Raw genomic sequence first — 21,790 nt, 5'->3', positions numbered from 1 at the left:
AGAGTGTTGCTGTTTTGGATATGTATGAACAAAGGAATCAGTGAAGTTCCAAGGCGGGGAATGGTGGGGATGGTTCCTGCTGTTGTTGTGGTAGTTTTCTGTCTGGACTGGGATACCATAGCTTTATTAAGATATTAGTTGTTATGTAGAGTATAGAATGTGCATTTGAAACTTAGTGAAATGGTCTGGGCTGAAGATATAAATTTACAAGTCATATGACCACATGGGGAAGTGTCTAGACCTTACATAGTGAGGAGCTCTGGGGTACTCCAAAGTTTAAGGATGGGAAGAAGAGGGCTAACTAAGGGTTTGAGGTGTGTGTACTAGTCATCTTTCTGTTGCTATGGCAAAATACCTGAGAAACTTAACTTAAAAGGAGGAAAGTTTATTTTGGCTCTTGGTTTCAGAGATTTTAGTCCATGATCAGTTTGCTCCATTGTTTTGGGGCCTGTGGCAGGTAGAATGTCATGGTGGGAGTCAATGGCAGAGGAAGCTGCTCACCTTATGGCAGTTGGGAAGCAAAAGAGAAAGAAGTGGAAGGGGTCCAGGTCCCAGTATCCCTTCAAGGGTGTGCCCCCAGTAGCCTAACTTCTTCTAGGCCCCAGATCCTAAAAGTTCCCCATCTTCCAGTAATGCCACAGGTTGGTGACAAAGCCTTTAACTCATGGGCCTATGAGGGACACATTCAACTGTAGCAGAGTGATTAATGAAGTAAAAGGACAACTATGTGAATGTATCATTCTGGTTTTAAAGCAGAGGGTTTGAAGAAAGAGGGAGCAGTTAATCACAACAAATAAAGGGAAAATTGAGAAATGACTATTGGATTTGAGGAAAATGAAGAATGAGTAACTATAACCAGAGAGGTTATAGCTGGTAGGTGGAGACGAATCCTGATTAGAGAAAGCATGGGCAGTCAAAACATGGAGATAGTGAGGGTAAAAAAGCTCTTTTGAAGATTTAAATAAAAATCAGAATGTACCATCTTTATAATGAGGTGCTTTATCACCATACTTTAAATGTACATATTATTTTACAGTGTAAAACTGCTTTTATAAATTTATCTTACCTGAAACTCACAAATGACATGACAGATGTTTAAATGTCAGGTGGTGTTATGTCATTTTAAAGATCTCACTCTAACAGACTTTCTGAGGGCTTGACAAGAACCAATTCTTATAGTACAGGAAGATATTCAAATTCTGGTCAAACTCTTAACCAAAGTCACATGACTGGTTGATGGTGAAACTTGGACTCAAAGCTATGTTTTCTTATTCCATAACATGGACTTTGTCTGCTATGTCACATCATTTTCTTTATAAGTAGGAGGCCAATCTTCTCTTCCTTAAGAGTGTGAGAATTTTTAAAAGTTCAATTCCAACTCTGGTTCATTCTGAACAGAATTTTATTTATGCAGTTATCAAGATTGTTCCTAAAAAAGACAGTCATACTATAAAAATTTTCTAGTTTTTGTTTAAACAATCCAGTAAGATTTGTCATTCATGAATTTAAAACCATCCTCGAACTTTATTTCTCCTCATAATGAAGGTGCTGAGGATACAAAACTGATGGTGCAGTGGAAGGAAGTATTCTAGTTATTAGGAGCAAAAAGATTTATCCTGGTGCCGAGAGAAATATGAATGACATAATGGTTGAAGCCTCAGAGAGCAGAGATACTTTACTCATGACCTGATTGAAGACTGTTGGCATGGTATTAAGTCATGCTTCTCAGAAGACAAGTCTAGAGGGATCAGAGTAATAAAGTCCAGGCATATAGTTTTCTGATGAGCTCACTGTATATGGGGACAAAGCTTGGAATATCTTGAGGAATGAAAATTAATATATCCTTCATATTAGACAATCTCTCTGGTCTATCAGTTTTCTCACTGGGCTTTTGATGACAGCTATATGGCAAGCAATTTAATACTGAGGTCATTATCCTGAGATACAGGTATTTTTCCTTGTTGACTGGAAGAATAGTCACATGCTCCAGGTATCAGGAGACAAAGATGATTTAATTGGGGTTATTTAAGAGCCAGATTTACATTTTCCCATGAGTCTCTAGGTTTTTTGATAAACACAGACCTAGTTCCACTTGTAGCCCTAACGTGTAGTATAGTGTCTAGCTCAGAGTGCTCATGTTTGTGCAGAGTGGTTTCAAACTCATTAGTGAAGGGTGATAAATTACATGCCAGTGGGTGATAGACTAATTAAGAATTCTACCTGCAAGCTATTCTGTTTATGAGGAGCTCAAGATGATAAACATTACAATTTATTTTAAAGTGAAGTTTTAAGTTTGTAAGAAAGTGTTTAAGACTTAATGTGACTGCAAATTCAGTAAGTAATTAAACTCATAATCTTCCAGAGATACCCTTAGTTGTACTTGGGGGCTGCAAAATCAGGTATATTATTCCAGAAACATAAGGTTCTCTGACTGGAACAAACCAAATCACACCATTGAGACACACTTTTGCATTATCTGTTGGTATGGCCCCTATTTGTACTTGGTACTTGAAGCAACCAATGTTTTCTCTCTTCAACAGATATTTGTTCTCTGTTAACCTGCCCCTCCATAGGAAAACTCATTGAGACCATTCTAGAGGCAATGGAAAACATAATTTAGACTTTTATTTCTGGAACTAAGACATTTAGATTTTCTTCTCCTTTGAGAATTATCTTCTTTTGGGGTGAGTTAATTTTTTTTCCTCAAAAAGAGGAGTGTGATTCTCTATTGAACCTGGTAAGAGAGAATTCTCTGATTTCTCAAAATAAAATGTGGCCACTTGAACACAGAGAATGATCCATCTACTCAGGTCAAAGTGATTGGTTGTAATTTTTTCCATCAAAATATATTCTTCATATAAGGAATATTTCTCCCATAGGAAAATAGATTTTGCCATAGACATTTTTCTTAGGCTATCTGGGGAGTCACTGGTTATCTTTAGAATATTTTAATGGACAGAAATATTTTGTAAATGTATTTTCCAACCTTATTTACTAACTGTTGGAGTGGGAGATGATTTGGATTGACCCAAGAGTTTATAGATTTTCCCCCAAACATTTTATAATTGGACAGTGGAAAGCTGCTCACATTGACTTTATGGAATTGAAACTGGAACTAGAGAAAGTTAAATAATTTAGAATTTAAAAAGGAGTATTATGAACATGAACACGTCTATAGCAAATTTGGGAAGTGGGCTCTGTGTGGTGGATTCTCTGCAGTGCCAGCCACTTCCCGCTTCAGGACTACAGGATATATTTCCCCAGCCACCAGGAGGTATCATCTGTTAGCTATCTATGAATGGAATCTTAAGACTACAGAAAAGAAAGAGGGTCTTCAGAGATGATTAAGGGAAAGATTTCTTCTGCACAACATCCAGCAGGTTTATTGGTCAGGTAAAACTTAGTAAGTATATCAATCATTTTATTTTCAAAATATGGAAGCTATATTATGTATATGTTTCAGCATCCAAATAGCGCACAGTAGGATTGATATGGTTTTATGTAAATAAGGCAGAACATCTATAAGATTTCATTACTTTTTCTCAGCAAATCATTAAATTATCCATTCCGTATGATTTTATCTTTCATCATCTCCTCTTTCCTGGTAAAATTGGTGAGAGACCATCTTCAGCAGCTGAACACAGACCTCCTTGTGTGATTTTGCCTCAGCATAAGTGTTTTGCTAAGAAAAAGGGAAGACAATGAGGGAAACATCTGCATTGTTCAAAATAAATAGATTCCAAATATATGAGCATTGTGTTCATTCTCAACGGAATGAGATCCTGTTCACCAGTCCGCCGTCAGGGGATTAGGGCCAAGCTGTGTGTTTCACTACACTGCAGCTCTGACAGCACTGGGCCTGAAAAGATCCAGAAACCCTGCTGTCCACTGAGCATTGTGTCAGGGGACCAGGACTGCAAGCTGCCTTTGGACTGGCTGGTTTCAAAAACTGGGAGCGTGCCCCATTGCCCCGATCAAATCACTTCAGCTCCTCAGGGTTCATCCTCTTTCTAAACAGGCAGTTCACAATGACCATAGAAAATAAAGTAACAAAGAACAATAAATATAGACTTATTAAGAGCATGGACTTAGTAACCAGATGGACTTGGGTTCTAGTCCCAGTCCTGCCATCACACGTGACCTTAAAAGAAAAGTTTTCATTTCTTTTTTTTCTCTCCCAAATTGACCTTTAAAATACCAATTCATGCAACACCGAAAGAGTATGCAGTGGAACAAAGTCTCCCTTGTCTCCCAGTTCCCCTCTTCATTTTCTTTCTCTAGGGGCAACTACTCAACAGTTTCTTGTGTGTATTTTAAGAACTTTTCCAGGAGTGCAAAAACATGTTTATATAGGTATATCCTTGTTTCAAGACACACATCTTACCTGCACATACTTCTTTTTAACTTAATAATGTTATGTTAGAATATATTTCATATTAGCACCTATAAACCATCTTATTCTTTTTGTAGATGCATTGCATTGCAGTGAGTAGAGGAACTATGATTGAGGAAGTGTTCTGTGGTATACCTAATTTTAATTAGCTTTTAATCAGTTGCTATAAATAATTCTATAATAAACATCCTTCTGCATTCATATTGAATCACCTGCACTGTTGGTTCAGGTGGACTACCTATATCGATGTGTGTGAGCATTTAAATTTTTTATACATATTGCAAAATAGGGTAAATATCTCAAATTCTCTGAACCTTATCTCTTGTTCTATAAAATGAAAGTAAAGCTTTACCCATCTCATAGGGTTGTTGTGAGGATTAAATGAATTAAGTAGCATAAATAGTGTTACTCACTATGTATAGCAAATTTAAATGTAAGACTCCAGTGAAATTCAAAATCTAGATAAACAATGATAGTGTTTTAATATAAACATATCCCAACTATTACATGGGACATACTTAGACTAACAAAATAATTTGTTGTTTATCTGAAATTCAAATTTAATGGCATTTCATTTGTTTTTTTTTATTTGGCAACTCTATTCATGAAGGAATCAATGCAGTCCCTGGAATGTAATAAGCACTAAATAAATGTTGGTTGCTATAATTTTTATTAGACATTCAGGAAAATGCTATTAGTCAACAAATGTTTGTGGAACTGTTGATTTTATATACCTTAATTTATTTATCATTCAATCAATAAGCATTTATTTATGGCTGCCATGACCTAGGCCTTATTCCAAAGCCTAAGGATACAGAGGTGAAGAAAATAAAGTCCTTATGAGCAGGAAGTGCTTTCACATTTTATAGGGCTAATACTAGAGACTACAGAAGAAGCCAAGTCTGGGGTAAGTGTCTTGATTGGTTAATTAGTGGAGGTCAACTCTATTCTCTCTAGTACCCCAACACCACTTCTATAGCTTTTAAGAAATCTATTTTTATTTTTTCAGGAATTAGGGTTTCCAATGGGAAGTCAGGAGTATTAGAGGGAAAAGATGACAGGCACCTTGATGAGCCTGTCAAAGGTCCCCCCGGTGTCCCTTAAGCTTCAACAATGGGTATGGTATCTTGCTCAAGGTAAACCACCTTTGATTTGTAGCCTCTGGAACCAACACTTTGGTGACATAGAGCATGGTTAGTGCCATTTCACTCTCAGAGTTGTATTTTCTCCAAGAGGTTTTCACCTAAGCCTAGCCTCTCTTAGTGTACCGTGAATCATCAGGAAAAAGCAGGTTCATCTTATTTATCAAAATTTATTATGTGAAGTTGCTATCTTGCATCTCCTATTCTTAGAATTCAGATTTTCTGATACTCCGAAGAGCAGATATATTGTGAACAGGTGCATTAAAGTTTTTTTTTTTTTTTTCTCTTAAAGTAGTTACTAGTTGTCATTCTGTGGCACTTGAACTCTTTATTTTTATGGTGCCTTTGGAATGTAAATTTTATCAACTATTTTCTTAAATTTTGACTTATTTATCAATTGGCTTGTGAGTTTACTAAGGTAAACTTATTACTAAGGTAAACTATTATTACCCCATCTATTTTTGAAAAATCTGTTTTAAAGAATCACTAACAAGATTGTATCTGTTTCATATCATGAAGTAATTATGTGACGATACTGAAAATTGATTCACATTTTAAAATCTTGGAATTTCAGTGTGATCAAATACATGCACTTGTTTTCAGAATATTCACAGATGGCAATTCATCTACACAAGCAAGAGGGCTTTCACTGACAAAGGTAAAAGCAAAGTTCAAAGATATTGAGTTCTTAGGGGCAAGTGTCATCTTCATAGCCCAAGAGGCCATTGTGTGTCCTTCTCCAGAGCTATGATGCAAGATTGCTTCAAACACCAGCCCGGAAAACAGCTGCAACACACATGGGGAGTCAGGGAGTGTCTGTTTTTATTGTTTTGGGGTAATGACGAAACCCAATCACTATACAACTTAAAATCTTAAAAATCCAGAAATATTTTGAAGATGAGCTTTAAAGAAAATCTTCCTACATATTCCTTTAATTCTGCTGGGATGCCTTTGATGTTGTATTGTCCCTGGTGGTGGTAGTGGGCAGGGAAAGAAAAATGATTGGATTAAAAATATATACAATTTTATTTGCAGGTGTTTATTAGTTTTTGCTTCTTTAGTAAATTTGAATATTTTGATAATTATGACCCTTAGTGCTCATTAAATATATCTCTCAGTTCTTAGTTAGGTGCAGTTAATGTCTGGTGAGGTAGAATAGGAGATGATATTAAAAAAAATCCATACCTCCAATCGTATTAGACACATTTATTGTTTTACAGATACATATCCAAATAAGGGATGGGTTTATCAATATCTCCAGGCCTCTTTTCTGCAAAATCCAAGCTACATTTTTAGAGTGTTATTTTCTCCTCCTTAAAATAATATATTTTGTATTTCTTGTCTTACTCTGCTTTCGGTTTCTGATTACTTTGTCAAGTCATAGATGATTTTCTCTCTTCTTGTCAGGGTTCTGTTCACAAATCTGACAGATGGGTCTGTTTGTCCATGGTGTAGGTTATTGATTGTCAGTTGGACAGCTACCGACTCTGGGTCAACATCTAGGAAATACCACTTGCTGTTTCCTGTGTAGTTCTTCCTGAGCTTATAGCATGAAAATGAAAGAATACGAGTTTGGAAATGGAACTTAATATCATCTCAGCTTCTTTCTGAAACAGACGCACTTTCAATAGAGACTTCAGGGCAATTCAGTAGCAGTTCAATTTCCATAAATGACACAATATTCTTCTTCATCCATTCATGTCTACTATTTCTGATAGGCTGTCTGTTGAGAAATGTTCCAAAGGTGGTATCCCTGGGAGAAATAAACCAGCACATAATCCATACCTGTAAGGATAAATAAAGTGAGATTTACAAGGCTTCCCAGGTTTTCCCATTGTCATCAAGCTAGATAAAGTGCAGAGAAGCATGGCACTGGAGAAATGATTGAATTCTGGCTACAGATGAAAATGCTGCAATTGAAAAATTTCCAGAACAACATGTACTTGGATCTGTATTAAAGAAAAATTCTTTGAGTGTTTAAGCCAAATGACCCAGCAGGGTTGATAGTGTGAGACATATTTCACAGTTGTATAAATATTTAAAATGGTTTTCCAGCCTATAAAGCAAGTAAATTAGATTATTTTTTAAAAACTGCACAATGAAATTAAACCGCCCACTTTAGCTTACAGGGGAATCCTGCCCTACATAGCCCAGCCTTCCCTTCTAAGGGGGAATCTTGGAGGAAGAAGTGTGATGAAGGCCCCCAGCTTGGAAAACAAGGTGGATTTACCTTTTGGGGGTTTCAGAAGGGATGATAGCATTATGGCTGCCTGCCACAGGTGGCCTGTTTCCAGAGAGCCTGTCTGGCTTTGGATCGCCCCAACTAACTTGTCACCAGGGGCCAGATCCGATGGACACAGTTGCTTTTCATCATAAACCCTTTGAACTTGGTACAGGGTGGGCTTGGGACTCTGCTACATACATAGTCTTCAAAGAAAGCTGTGCAGCATGTTGGCTGTGTTGTTCTCTATCCTGATTCATCGACCCAAGTCATCCTTCAGCCAGAGTGCTGTGCAGCATCTGTAGGTGGTCTTTCTTGGTCTTTCAGCCTTCTTTTTTCATCCATTGTTGTTCCTGTCCTTTCCAAATTTTTATTTTTTTCCCCTTTAACTCATATTTTAACTATTGCCCAGAACTACTCTCTTTTGCCACTGTCTTCTCATTCACTTTTTGCCTCCAGTTAAATAGACATCTGAGACAATAGCAATGATGTTGCTGTCTTTATTAATAGAGAATTTGAAAAGAATGTTAATGATTGGATTTGTTGAAAGTTCATAGCTATTGTATGAAGCTGTCATCATGAGGTGGTGAAAAGAGCACTCAGCCTTGAGTTAGGCATTTTGAATTTTGCCAAGGGGTATCACTAACTCACTGGTATCCTTGGACAAATCACTTAACCTTTCTGAGCCTTTATTCCTATATTGCTCGGTAAAGAACATTGTTATGAGAGGCCCCTTTGAATTTAACATCCTAGGAAAACTTATTTGCTTCCTCCATTACATGATGCTCTATTATGAATACATTCCCTTGATTCTATTTTTGATTCTTCTCTATTCTTGAAAAAAATTAATTTCATTTTTGTTTTTAGACTACAGAATGAAAAATGGATGAATGTCAAAGTGGGAGACATCGTTAAATTAGAAAATAACCAATTTGTTGCTGTGAGTATTCAATATTACTTGAAGAATTGATCTCAGATTAAAATAGCATATGTATTGAAATAATTATATTTAGTAAATTTAGAAAATCCATACTAATCTACACTAGTTAAAGAGGGAATACCAGTATTATAATAGTACAAAATCTTAATTGTAGACTCTTTAAAATATATTAATTTATTACTTTCAATAACATGGTCAGATAAGGCTGAGTAAATATCACCTTGTCTATTTTCTTTGTGATCTTTTACATTGGTAGATACGAGTGATTTTAAATCAGGATGTCAATAATTTTATGTAAATAAGAGCTTTTAAAGTGCTTATGAGTATCTTAGAAACAATTTGTTTTCAAGTATTTTCAATGCTATTCCTTAATACTGTGAATACTGCTGTTAATTTGCAGTATAGTTGAAAAAAAAACAAGCTAGAGAAAGAGAAAAATGTATGCTTGTTTTTGAATAATCAGAAAATGTTTATTGATTGTGCTGATTAATAAAATGTTAATGAGGTCTCTTTGCATATCAGATGCACTATCTATTATCAAGCTATGTTGAATATTGCAATTTCCTTAACAAAATTCAGTTTAGTCACAAAAATTGTATTCAACTAACTATAGTTCAAATTAAATTTAGAGTGACAAAAGCTACCCAGATTAGAGACTAAAAATTCTAATTATTATAGTGTTCATCTCAAGTATATATATTTAATCTGATAGATATGTATATATCTCTATATTAGATTACTTATGAAAATTCTTGTGTTGAGTGCAATTTTGTGACTCAAATTGTGTTCTTCATTAAATTTGAGACATTTTATGACAGGGAAAAAGATGGCCCCAAGATCCGTTTACAAGAACAATAACCAGTTAAGAGTCCTAAACATTCACTTTCTGAACCATTCTTCTTTCATGAATGCTCCATCTGCACTCACTGACTTGTGTGGAAGAGCCCATGCTAAGGACAGGCTAGGCACAGAAGAGTTCGCACTTGAGAGAAACACTTGTTTCTCTGGAGACTTAAAAAAATAGCTGAGAACAAAAAATAAGCAAAAAGGTGTCAGGGCAGCTAAAACAGAGGTCTCAAAATCCACACACTGTGACTTGGGCTCCTCATATCTAGGGCAGTCTGCCAGGTTTTCATTCACAATCTATTTACTTTTATTTTCAACAATTTGAATTACTTGCTTGATTTTTTTCCAGATCATTAAAGATTAGGAACACCACATTAGGATGTGGGATTGGGCAGATGGTTAACTGAATGGGGAACTGAGTGAGAACTGAATCTATGCTCTGTCCTTTTAGTGAGAGCAAATACTTTATCTTTTTTGCCTTTGGTTTCCCCATGTGGCCAAATCAGGTTGCCAGATCACAGTGTGATCGAACATATCCCTTTGAGCCTTTACCTGCTGTGATTGCATAAACTGAGATTACAGGATTCTTGATTTGTCTGTTCTCTTACATCTAGTGCCATGTTGGATCATGGAAGACATTCAGTAAATGTTGATTAAATGAATAGATGTCAATCTTGTAAGAAAGAAGAGAGAGAAAAAAAAAGAAAAATGGATACAAATTCTCAAAATTCAGGGTATTCTGTATTAGTGGGGTATCAATAAAAAGATCTAGATGCCCTTATTAAGCAAAGATCATCTACATTCAGAATATATTGTTTAAAAGAAAGGATTCCATGTAACTCATTTTAGTTTTACTCTCATGAAAATGATTTTAGTGAAAGAATTTGCTTCTAAGTGGATAACCTTAGCTCCCCACCCCCGCTGGCATATGAGAAATTCTAAGATGCAAATTCTAAGATTAAAAAAATATTGTTTTTGGTAACTGTTTTATCCCCAATGGTGCTAGAGGAATTATAGTATACATTAAAATATGCCACACATTTAGCTTTTATTTTACTTGGAGTTGAATATTTCAGGGGCAATGCTAGGTATGTTTCTGCTTCAGGTAGTCAATAAAAATAATGCACACCTTAAGAACCCCATTCCTGCTTTGAAAGGAATGAATAATAGTTTTATACCCTAGCATGTTTGCTTATCAAATTCTTAGGGGTGAGTTCAGAAAAAGCAGGAGTTAAGTCTGTGTCTTAAATCTAACTCCACATGACTGCATGGGTAACATTCTGTCTCCAACTTGCCTTCTAGTCTTGATATTCTAATTTCTATTTCCTTTGTCCTCTGTTTTTAACTTAGTTATATTTTCTATGTTATAGCATATATGCTTACTTACTATTGCAGAATCTTCAGTGAATTGAGAAACAAAGTGCTAGTGTCAGGTGCAAGGAAATCAGACCTATGGGCGCATCGTTAACATTGGTTTAAAAATGAATGATACATTTATACAAATTCCCATGAAGTTGATGATCAATGTGTCGCAGTACTATCCAATATAACATTTTGCAATAAATATTATTATTTTGTCCAGTTCCATATTCAGTATCTCTATGTGGCAACTGAGTAGTAGAAATGCAGCTAGTGTAACTGAGGACTGAGTTTTGGATTTTGTTTAGATTTAATAGCTGCATGTGACTTGCAGCTACCATATCGGATAATGTAGATTATTATTAATGTAGCATATGGCTGTATGAGTTGAGCATGCTTATCCGCCTCCCATTTTTATTTAGAAGGGGTCACACTGAACTCAACTTTAAGTGTGCTGCATCCCCCTTGTGCTTCCCCTCTCCCAGGAATGATTTCTCTGGTGGTTTAGGGACAGGGAGTGGTGTGCTGGACCTGGAACTTCCTTCCTTTCCTTTCTCTTTGCACTCTTCCTGTGTGTAGAGAGTACATTCTGCCCCACTCTTCCATGCCACCAATTTTCAGGAACAGATCCTCTTGGAGAGGGTTCATGACAGTTAAATTTTTGTTTGAAAACCAAGGCATTCTTCAGTTATAGGAATTGAAAAGTTTTACCTTTCAAGCTAGGACTGGAAAGATTAATTTGACCTAAGCTTTAGCCCTGACCAGGGGTTGGTGTGTTAATTAGCTCTTCATCTCTGTGACCTAAGTACCTGACAAGAACAACTTAGCAGAGGAAAAGTTTATTTTGGCTAATGGTTTCAGAGGTCTGAGTTCATCATGGTCAGCTGACTCCATTGTTCTGGGCCCAAGATGAGGCAGAACATCTTGGTGGAAGGGCATGCCTGAGGAAAGCTGCTCAGCTTATGACAGCCAGGAAGCAGAGACAGATTGAGGTGCCAATGACAAAATATAAATCCCAAAGGTATGTCCCCATTGACTTACTTCCTCCAGCCATACCCTACCTGCCTACAGTTACTTCTCAGTACATGAATGAGTACATTAAGTGAATGAGTCCACTGATTAGGCTACAACTCCCGTAATCTAATCATGTCACCTCTGAACATTACTGCATTATCTCCTGAGTGGTTCTGAGGACATCTCATATTCAAACCATACCAGGTGGGCTTTGGCTCTCTATTGACCCATGAAGGCGTCTCATCTAGTCCTTTTCAGCACCTTTATTGGATGTGCTTCTAGAGAGGCTTTTTTGTGGTGTGATTGCCTTTCTCATTATTATTTTAACTCTTATAGCTTCAAGTCAGTTATTCTTTCAATCTAATTGGTACAAGTAAATCCTCTTTCTATGTAACTTTCTATATACCACATATTTATGCCAGTATTAAGTTGGGGATTTTCAGGGAATAAAGATTTTAAAAAAAATATGTTTGTTTAAGCTGTATTGAAGAAGCAGCCTCTTGCTAAAGTATAAAGGGAAACACATTATTTTCTGTTTGACAAAAGTAAATGGTCAATGTTCTTTATAAGCAGTTAACAATTTGTGGGGATGATATACAGGCAAGGATGTTTTTTGACCAGAGTAAGAGCCTGTCTGAATAAATGCTCTGCTAGCCATCATTATTCTTTCTCTCTTGCTCTTTTTTATTCCATTATTTTTGTATTCTCAAGTTAGTTTACTTATAAAGACCAAAACAATGCTGTATCCAGTACATAATAGTAGTTATTCAACATGAGCTTATTGGGTCTGAAATTTAAATTTAAAATATTACCTGTAATCCTATATACTTTCATTTTTATGATTTAATTCTAATTTTTGACTAAAATGCATAAGCCATTTTAATTTTGTTTTTATTTTTAGACTAAAATAATGTGTGGGATGAAGATGAAGAACTATGTGTAAAAAACTAAAAGGAGATCTAAAAGTGGTATTTGAACTAATTTTACAAACTTATCTTTCCATCAGTTTTTGGAATTGCTATTTCAATATTCTTGTACCATTGTAGTTTTGGATTTTTAACACTGAAAAAGCAAAACACTTTCTAGTTTTCATAGTTGTATTGCAGTGATTTAGTAGCCCACCAGGGGAAAAAGTATTCATTTTGGGATTAGAAATTCTGAATTCTGGTTCCAGATCTGCAATTTAAGGTCTGAGTGTTTATATATCTGAAAACCTATTGGCTTTATGTGAATTCATTTAAATCACCTGGTGGATATGCAGGAGTCCATTCCTTCTTTGCTGCTGGGCCAGATCTGATCTCCCCAGGTTCCCCATGCAAACCATGGGAACTCACAGAGTGTTAAGGATTTGAATAAAATGACCCAATTATGAGGGAGTGTTGTATAAATTCCTAAAGAATTCTATAATTTTAAAGTGTTATTATTTCTTGAGGTTTTGCTTCCTTTATTCTTTGACTTGACAAATGTTATTTATACCTAATAAACCTCTGAGGACAATGTCTTTGGCCTTGAGGACTCAAAGACGTTTAGCGGATTCTTTTCAAGTTTTCTGATGGGAATATTTGTTTCAGGTTTCCATGAGGCAGTTGCTTGGTTTTTTGTTGCCTGTGAAAGCCAGGGCAAGGGGTGCTGAGCTAGAAAACACTGTTTCTTTCATGGGGGACAAGAACTAAGTCCCCTCTGATAGGGAATAGGGAAAAGGTGCCAAAAATTGACAGAAGACAGTAAAAATAAGAATCAATGGGAGGTGGTTCTCGTGATTCTTGTTATCAACTTTTTTGCCTGGCCCATCTTTGCATTCAGATAATCATGCTTTCCCTTTTCTGTTCTTTACTCCTGCTAGTACCTCTGCCTGAGGAATTCTGCCTTATAGTGCTTCTAGAATATTCCATGATGCCCTTACTTAGGCATCATGTGTTCCTTCTCATTTGCACTCTTCCCACAGTTCTTTGTTAATAAGACCCTGAGAACTCTTACCATATTCTGTCTTTACTACCCTATGAAACCCTTGAAGCAAAGAAGTTTTTATTCATTTCAGTGTATGCTTCAGTCTGCCTGGATTCAAATTCTGGGTCCCCCACTTCCTACATAAATAGTTTCAGACAAGTTACTGAACCTCTCTGGTCTCATTTTGCTCATTTGTAGAGTGGGGACAACAACAGGACCTACACTATGGGTCAAATATCCACATAAAGCTCTCAAGGTAGTGTGAGAAACAGAAAGTCCTTGCTAAATATTGGCTATTGGTGTCGTAAATGCCTACCACTGAATCATAAATTTGTGGATCAACCACAAACTGGGTCTCCTGAGATTTACTGGAAGGGTTGGCTTGATCTGAGACTGGTAGAGTCGGGGGCTGGTGGACCTTAAGACTACTCATGTTGCTCCTGACCCACCACCTCTGGCAAAAGAGTGGTCAGGGACTGACAGGCCTGTTACTGCAATTCTCTGCTCTTTCCTTTTTGGAATTATTTCTGATGGACTAGAAGGTGGGAGAATGACTGATGTGTGTATGACCACTCATCCTGCCAGATGCCCCCGCCACTCTGTGCTTTCATCCCCCCTTCTTCAATGACAAAGGATTAAAATACCTGAAAGGGAGAGGGTAACAAAAGGGACTACCAACACTGAGACATGAGGAAGGGAGAACCGAGGATGAATGAGAGGAGGCCGACCAGAGATCAGGGGCTGGGGAGCAGAAGTTTGAAAGGACATTAAAAAAAAAAAAAAAAAAAAAAAAGGTGGCGACTCAGGGGACATGAAGAGGAGGGCCAAGGAGAAGTCCCAGATTCCAGGGAACAGAGCAGAAACAGGCCAGAACCCATGGTAGGTGGGTAGGTCTGTTTCAGCCTGTAGGAAGTTGGCCATTGCTCCCGAGAGAATTCCACCACCAGGTGGCAGTGGTGCCTCAGTCACATGTTCTGAGCCAGCTGTACCCTGAATCCTCCCCTTGTTTACCACAAAGTAAGTGTGAACACGTCAGAACTCAGTATTAAAGTGTAACACCGGCTCACTCTTTCTACGCAGAGTTTTGAAGAAAAGCCACGCTAGGTACAAGTAGATATCTTTCTTACACACCACAACTATTTTCAATCACCGATTATTAGAATTAGAGAATTCTGGATTTTGTTTAAAATGATCTTTTTAAGCTTAAGGGAGGAGGAGAGTTAGAGGCCCAAAGAGCATTAAGCTCTTCTGCTGTCCTGCTTTAGGACTTTACACACTGAAATTTAAATGTGAGAGTAAGGTCAAGGTGAATTTTCCAAAGTTTTTTCCTTTTAGATCAGGATAGGTAATTCTTAGTTTAAGAACAGCATACATTCATGGGTTTTCTCTGTTCACACTGTGACCAGTCAGAAAATAATTCCTGCCCGGAGAAGCTTCTGTGGCTACTTGGTTCAGAGCTGAGGAGGAGCCTTGATAATAAAAACCCATTTATTCCTATAAGGGCTGTCACTAAGATTTTCCACCAGTTTTATTCTAATCAAGACAAAACAAATCAACACACACACACACACATACACACACTAATTTTTGATCTGGAAGTTTAAAAGCAAGAGACAATGAAACAAGTGGATTGATTCTAAATTTAACCTCTAAGACTTGAGACTGAAACAGTGCTAGTATTTTTAAAAATAAAGTAAGACTGTTTCACAGATTTGGAATGCTACATTCAGACATATTGTTAGCTAATGTCTCAAAATAACTAGCTTACAATTTTAGTTAATTTTTAAAGACATTCAAACCCTTCAGAATTTCATACAAATGCTTATTTTAAAATAAAGTTTGAAATTTGAAATAAAATGTTTTCCCAATATAGAAAGCTACCAGAATTCTAAAACTGCATTGGATAGGCAATTTTCAAAGCTCAAAAGGACAGCAGAATAAAACTATATTAAAAAAAAATTTAACAAAACAAAACAGAATACTGGGCATGGTGGCATACAGCAGTAATCCCAGCAATACAGGAGGCTGAGGAGGTTTGCAAGTCCAAGGCCAGCCTCAGCAACTTAGTAAGAACCTGTCTCAAAATCAAAAATAAGAAGAACTGGGGGTATAGCTCAGTGGTGGAGATCCCCTGGGTTCAATCCCTGGTACCTACCCCGCCCTCCAGGCAAGCTACTCAGTGTCTAAATCTTTTCCATTGTCTTTTATTATGTTTTTTATTCTACCTTGCTCTTTTGCATAGTTCCACTTTACCTTCTCTTTCCCTTTCTTCACTATACACCATCTTCTTGTTCTTTTTTTTTTTTTTTTTTTTTGGCTTTGCTTATCTTTTAAGATTCTCATCTTTACTTCTTTGCCTCTCATTTTTTCCCTAATTTCTTCCTACTTCATCTGTCTTCCTCGTCTTTACCTGCTGCCTGCTTTTAAGTGGTCTCACTAGGTAATCAAAGTATGTGCCCATACATATTTGCAGTTATTTGTGAGAGTGACATATTTTCCATGAGTAACTATGAAAGCAATAGATATGTATAATTTATATATGTCTTTCAAAAAATATAAAGCAAGTGGCTACTAATTTGTATGCTACCCCAGTCCTTGCTTCTTCTGTGACATTCAAGGGCATGGAAGCAGGAACAAGGAAGGCGGGAAGGGCTTGGTTCAGGGGTACCACATGGAGGTGGTACAGGATCCCACCCCTTTCACTTTGCTCCTCAGGCTCTGCTGGCTAGTAGTGGAGGGGTGATGCAGACCTTCAGCCAGTCTCCCCTTCTCAAGTATTCTTTTGTCATGATTTCTGAAAATAGGCTGATTTGCTGCTTCTATCAAGTAGTGAGCCACATGGACTGTGCTATATTGAAACTGCAGAGCTTGATGGGTAAGTTATTAAATTAGAATACTTGATTAGGTTGGTTTTTAATTTATTTAAAAGTAATGTCTTTATAAGCAGGACTTAAACTTTATTCTCTGTTTCTTTGGAAGACACAAGAGTCTAAATTGCCAAGTTCTTTGTTAATTATTTTGCAGTTATTGTGAAAATTACTTTTCTCTTGAATTTATTTTGAAAACTTTGACTTTTAAGTTTATTTTCTTTCAGAAACAGTGAGCTAAACATGTATATGTGAATAATTTCATGCAAGGATTCTTCAGTGAGTTGCCTTAGAAGTTTTTGTTTGTTTTAAGTTCAAGTCATTTTCTAAGGAAAATGAGAGGACTGGCGATCAAGATTCCCTGAGGAAGAAAGGACTGAAAAGCAACCTTGGGTTTGTGTCAAATGAAGATACAGAGAAAGAATAGAGAAAAGGATTGCGATGCAGTTTTGACATTGATGTTAATTTAGAATTTGGTTATAGACCATATAGCAGATTTGCTTCAGAGGATTCAATTTGTCGGTTTGGCATAAAAAAACATTTTATGAATGTTTACATTTTAATCACACTGTATAATTTGTGTTTTTTAGATGGCTTATATCATATAATCCTGATGTAGGTACTCTATAAGCTCTACTGTACAGGCAATGAAACCAAGGATTCAGAGAGACTTGATTATTTGCTCTGAACTCCTAAAGAGTAAAGATAGAGCTCAACACTGGCAATCTGCCACAAGAACCTATGATTTTACCAGTGGCTCCCAAATCATTTTCATATTGAGTTATTCAAATAGAGTTTGACCTGCATGATCCTACCCTGGTTTGGGCATAATTGTTGGAGACTTAGCTAAAATAGTGCCAAGAGGAAAAATCATAGCACTAAATGTATACTCTGGAACAGAGAAAAAGACTCAAATCAATAATCTCTCATCTCAAGAACCCAGAAAACTTAAAAATAAAACCACTTAGGAATGAGAAAATGGAGGTAAGAACAAAAATCAATGAATTCGAAAACAGAAAAATAATAAAGTCAATGAAACAGAGCTAGTTCCTCAAAAACATTAATTCAGTTGAAAAACTTAGGAAGACTGACAAAGGAAAATAATGAGGTAAATTATTAATATCCTGAATGAACCAGGGGAGTTCCCTCCAGATTCTGAAACATCAGATGGATAATGATAATGAAGAAGTATTACAAACAGCTCTACATATGTAAATTTGACAACTTAGAAATGGACTACTTCTCAAAAAAAAACAGACTATGCATCCAACATGAAATAAATAACTTGAATAGGTCTATAACTATTAAGGAATTTAATTCAAATGCAAAACAAACTATAAAACTTTTAGGAAAATACATGGGAGAAAATCTTTGTGATTTGGGGCTAGAGTTGTTAGATTTGACTCAAAAAACATGAACCATAACAAGAAAATTTGATAAATTGGACTTCATCAAATTAAAAGCTTGTAAGAGGATAGAACAATAATCTACAGAACAGGAGAAACTATTTGCAAAGCATCTATCTGATAAAGACTTTTATCTTGAGTATATAAAAATATTTTCAAAGCTTAACAGTTAAAAATATAAACAATCTAACTGGGAAATTGGCAGATGACATGAACAAACATTTCATCAAAGAGGACATACAGGGGACCAATAAACACATGAAAAGTTGTTCAGCATCATTAACAATTAGGGAAGTTAAAATTAAAACCACAATGATATATCAGAATAGATCAGAATAGAGCTAACATAAAAATAGTAACAACTCTGGGTACTGGCAAGGATGTGGAGAAACAGGATCATTCATGCATTGCTTGTGGAAATGCAAAACAATTTGACAGTTTCTTAAAAACCAAACTTACAACTATCATGCAACTCAGCAATTTTACTTTTGGGTATTCATCTCAGAGAAATGAAGACTTCTGTTTACACAAAAGCTTGTACATGAATATTTATGGCAGATTTATTCATAGCATCCAAAGAAGAAACAAGTTAGACATCCTTCAAGAGGTTTGAATGATTGAATAATCTGGTACATCCATATCCTGGATTGCCACTCAGCAATAAAAAGGAACTAACTACAGATACATGCAACACCTGGAATGAGTCTTCAGACAATTGTGCTGAGTATAGCAGACCGATTCCAAAGCTAACATACTCTATGATTCCATTTATTCAACATTCCTGAGAAGGTAAAATTATAAAAATGGAGAACAAAGTGGTGATTGCTGGATATTAAAGATGGGGTGGGGAAGGCAGTGAAGTGGGCATAGCCATAAATGGCATCCTGAGGGATCTTTGTGGTGATAGAAATGTATATTGACTGTGTCAGTGTCTAGGTTGTGATACTATATGATAGTTTTGCAAGATGTTACCAATAGGGGAAACTGAGTAAAAGGTAGTTTTTTTTATGTATTGTTTCTTATGCTGAAAATAATTTTGAAGTTTATTAAGATATTCAGGCAGATTAAAAAGAGTGTGGCATGGCACTGAAAGAGTTAATCAGGGTCTTTAAAAATATATTTCTTAAAGTAAGGTTTATGTGTGATTGTTCTTTCCCTTTAAATTTTCACATTTGAAGTTGGAAGTGAGATAATGGAGAGAATTCTGAAGAAGCAACTCAGTATGAAGATGAACTTGGATGAATGTCAGATGTAGAGTAGGGTCAGAGAATTAGAGCTATCCAACTTAGTTGGTGTGATTGTTTCAATTATTCAAAAAGTGGTTCAGCTGGATGGGCATGTGGTTCTGTAGCCTTGAAAGCACTTACCTTACCCTAGTCCAGCAAGCCCTGCTCAATTTCTGCCTCATCTAAGAAGTTCCTTTTGACCATCTTAATCCCTGTCACCTCTGCCTCCTAGGAAATGGCATATTTTGATCAGTGTAATTGTTTTAAAAGAAAAAGTAACTTCAGTTATAAATCCAGTTTAGTGTTTCCTGAAGAAGGCTATTTCAGCAGTGGGAATTTTTTCATGTCCTGACATCACTGTGAAACTGGTTGATAGAAGGTCAGATGGAGGCCCTCTTGTTTATTTGCTTCTTGTCTCTCTCAACTCACTTATTTCATGGGTTGGCATATAATTTCACAGAGTGATATTTACTGTTAAATCTTCTGTTTGTTTCCCTCAAGAGGACAGTAATCCTTTTGGGGAAGCATTGAGGATCCTAGGTAACTATGCTAAGTATCCAATCAATGTTTATTGACTGAATGAACCAATTACTAAACATTTATATAAAAGATAGGACGCTGATAGAAGCGAAAAGGCAAAATTATAAAAACGGGGAGCAGATTAGTGGTTGCCAGGTATTAAAGATGGGGTAGGGAGCTGCAGCAGAAGAAAATTAGATTGAACTCAGTGAGAAAACTGATAACAGCAAGCTCTTAAACACAAGATGGGAGTGATGGCTGTGGAATTTCAGCTGGGCATTTCCTGAATACCAGAGAGCCATCTATCCAATGTATGTGTAAGAAGATGACCAGCTCTCTCTGATCTGCTAAGCCTGTCTGGTTGTACTATTGAGACTTATGGGTTTCTTGGATCGATTCTCTGAGAAAAAGAAAGCTGTATTCCTTTTCTCATTTTAATTTCAGCTACTGTAAAATTAGCCATGACCATCTTTTGCAAGTAAAATTTCTAGGTAGATAGTAGAATCTGGAGTGTTAATAACCTCTTTTATTTGGCAACTTTGTTCCCATTCCTAATATGTTTTATAACTCATGCATGATGTCTGACTAGGTTCGAATGAAACCATATTTATTATGTTCTCTGTTCTTGCAAATTGCAAAACAGATTACTGTGTTGTTATACAGATGTGAGGTGGTTGGAATGCCAACTCTTAGGAGCCTGAGAAGTCCCACCCATTTTCCCAAGACTTTGTTAGAAGTGTGAATGACATTCAAAGTGAGGTTCTTTGAATCTCTCGAGTTGGGTTTTTCATGTGCTGTATCCACCTAATTGCATTGGGTAAGATGCTGTTAGGCTGTTCTATATAAAAATTCAAGTTCCATCATTAATTTTACAGGGAAACAAACCTAAAAGTTCGTCATGCATTGTCAGTTACCTCAGAACTTGGAGAAGATATTAGCAGACTTGCAAGGTTTGATGGTAAGTGTTTGAAACAGTTAAACAACAGTCTCAAAACCAAAAAGAAAAAGTAACAAGCTAGTTACCTGAAATCCAATTTATATACTTCCTGGAAGGACATAAAATTTTCCAGGCATCAAGACTGTCATCTCTTCTCGTGCTAAAGAGTAACAGTGTGTACCAAGGGGAGAATGGCTTTCTCAGTTCATTTTATTTAATTTTAATTAATTAATTTATTTGGTACTGCGGATTGAACTCAGGGACATTGAACTACTGAGCCACATCCCCAGCCCTATTTTTTTTTAATTTAAAGACAGGGTCTCACCTCAGTGAGGCACTTGCTTAGTGCCTTGCTTTTGCTGAGGCTGGCTTTGAACTTGCAATCCTCCTTGCCTCAGCCTCCAAGGCTGCTGGGTTTACAGGTGTGTGCCACTGTGTCGGGCTCCTCAGTTCATTTAAAAATTTCATCTTTGTTTCTTCTCCTCTAGATCTCATTTCCTTCAATCTGACAATGCTCTTCACTTATTTGACTTTGGCCTCCCTGGATCCCTCTCCAGACTTGCTGGGGGCAAATGCAGGCCACATTCCTATTTGTAGCTCCAGATCTAACTATCCCTCCATCTTCTGGCTCCATAACAAAGACCTAACACTAGACCTAACACAACTTCCTGAAGACAGACAGCCATCCTGCTTCATATATTTCTGTATCTTGCATGGTACCTGGTATAATGTCTTCAAGATAGTAGGTGTTCAGAAAGAATATTCTAATTTATAAATCATTTGACTATCTGTTGCCTTTAATTTTAGACCATGGTTTTATTATCACCATCTTTACACCATTTGACCCAGTTCCCTGCTCCTCATCAATTGTATCTCTTGCTTCTATGTTTTTCCCACTGTTATCTTGTCCTTTACTATTATTTTAAAGTTATTTTTAAGTATTCATGAAATGTCCTCTAAGTATTGTTCACTC

General features: G+C 36.5%; 1 protein-coding gene across 16 annotated transcripts in view; it reads left to right on the top strand.

The window, feature by feature from the left end:
* ATP8B4 (ATPase phospholipid transporting 8B4 (putative)) overlaps positions 1 to 21,790 on the top strand; it is a 236,553-nt gene that overhangs the window by 91,615 nt on the left and 123,148 nt on the right. For 10 of the 16 annotated variants that reach the window (XM_079129885.1, XM_079129898.1, XM_079129886.1 and 7 more), the window contains 3 exons: positions 8,624 to 8,696; positions 16,667 to 16,737; positions 20,756 to 20,838. In XM_079129885.1, the coding sequence (XP_078986011.1) occupies positions 8,624 to 8,696; positions 16,667 to 16,737; positions 20,756 to 20,838 (227 nt within the window). The other 6 variants (XM_079129891.1, XM_079129890.1, XM_079129888.1 and 3 more) reach the window with 6 other exon arrangements.

Source organism: Sciurus vulgaris (genome assembly GCF_902686455.1).
Source record: "Sciurus vulgaris genome assembly, chromosome: 2".
In the NCBI taxonomy this organism is placed as follows: domain Eukaryota; kingdom Metazoa; phylum Chordata; class Mammalia; order Rodentia; family Sciuridae; genus Sciurus; species Sciurus vulgaris.
This window is presented reverse-complemented; position numbering and strand designations above follow the sequence as displayed.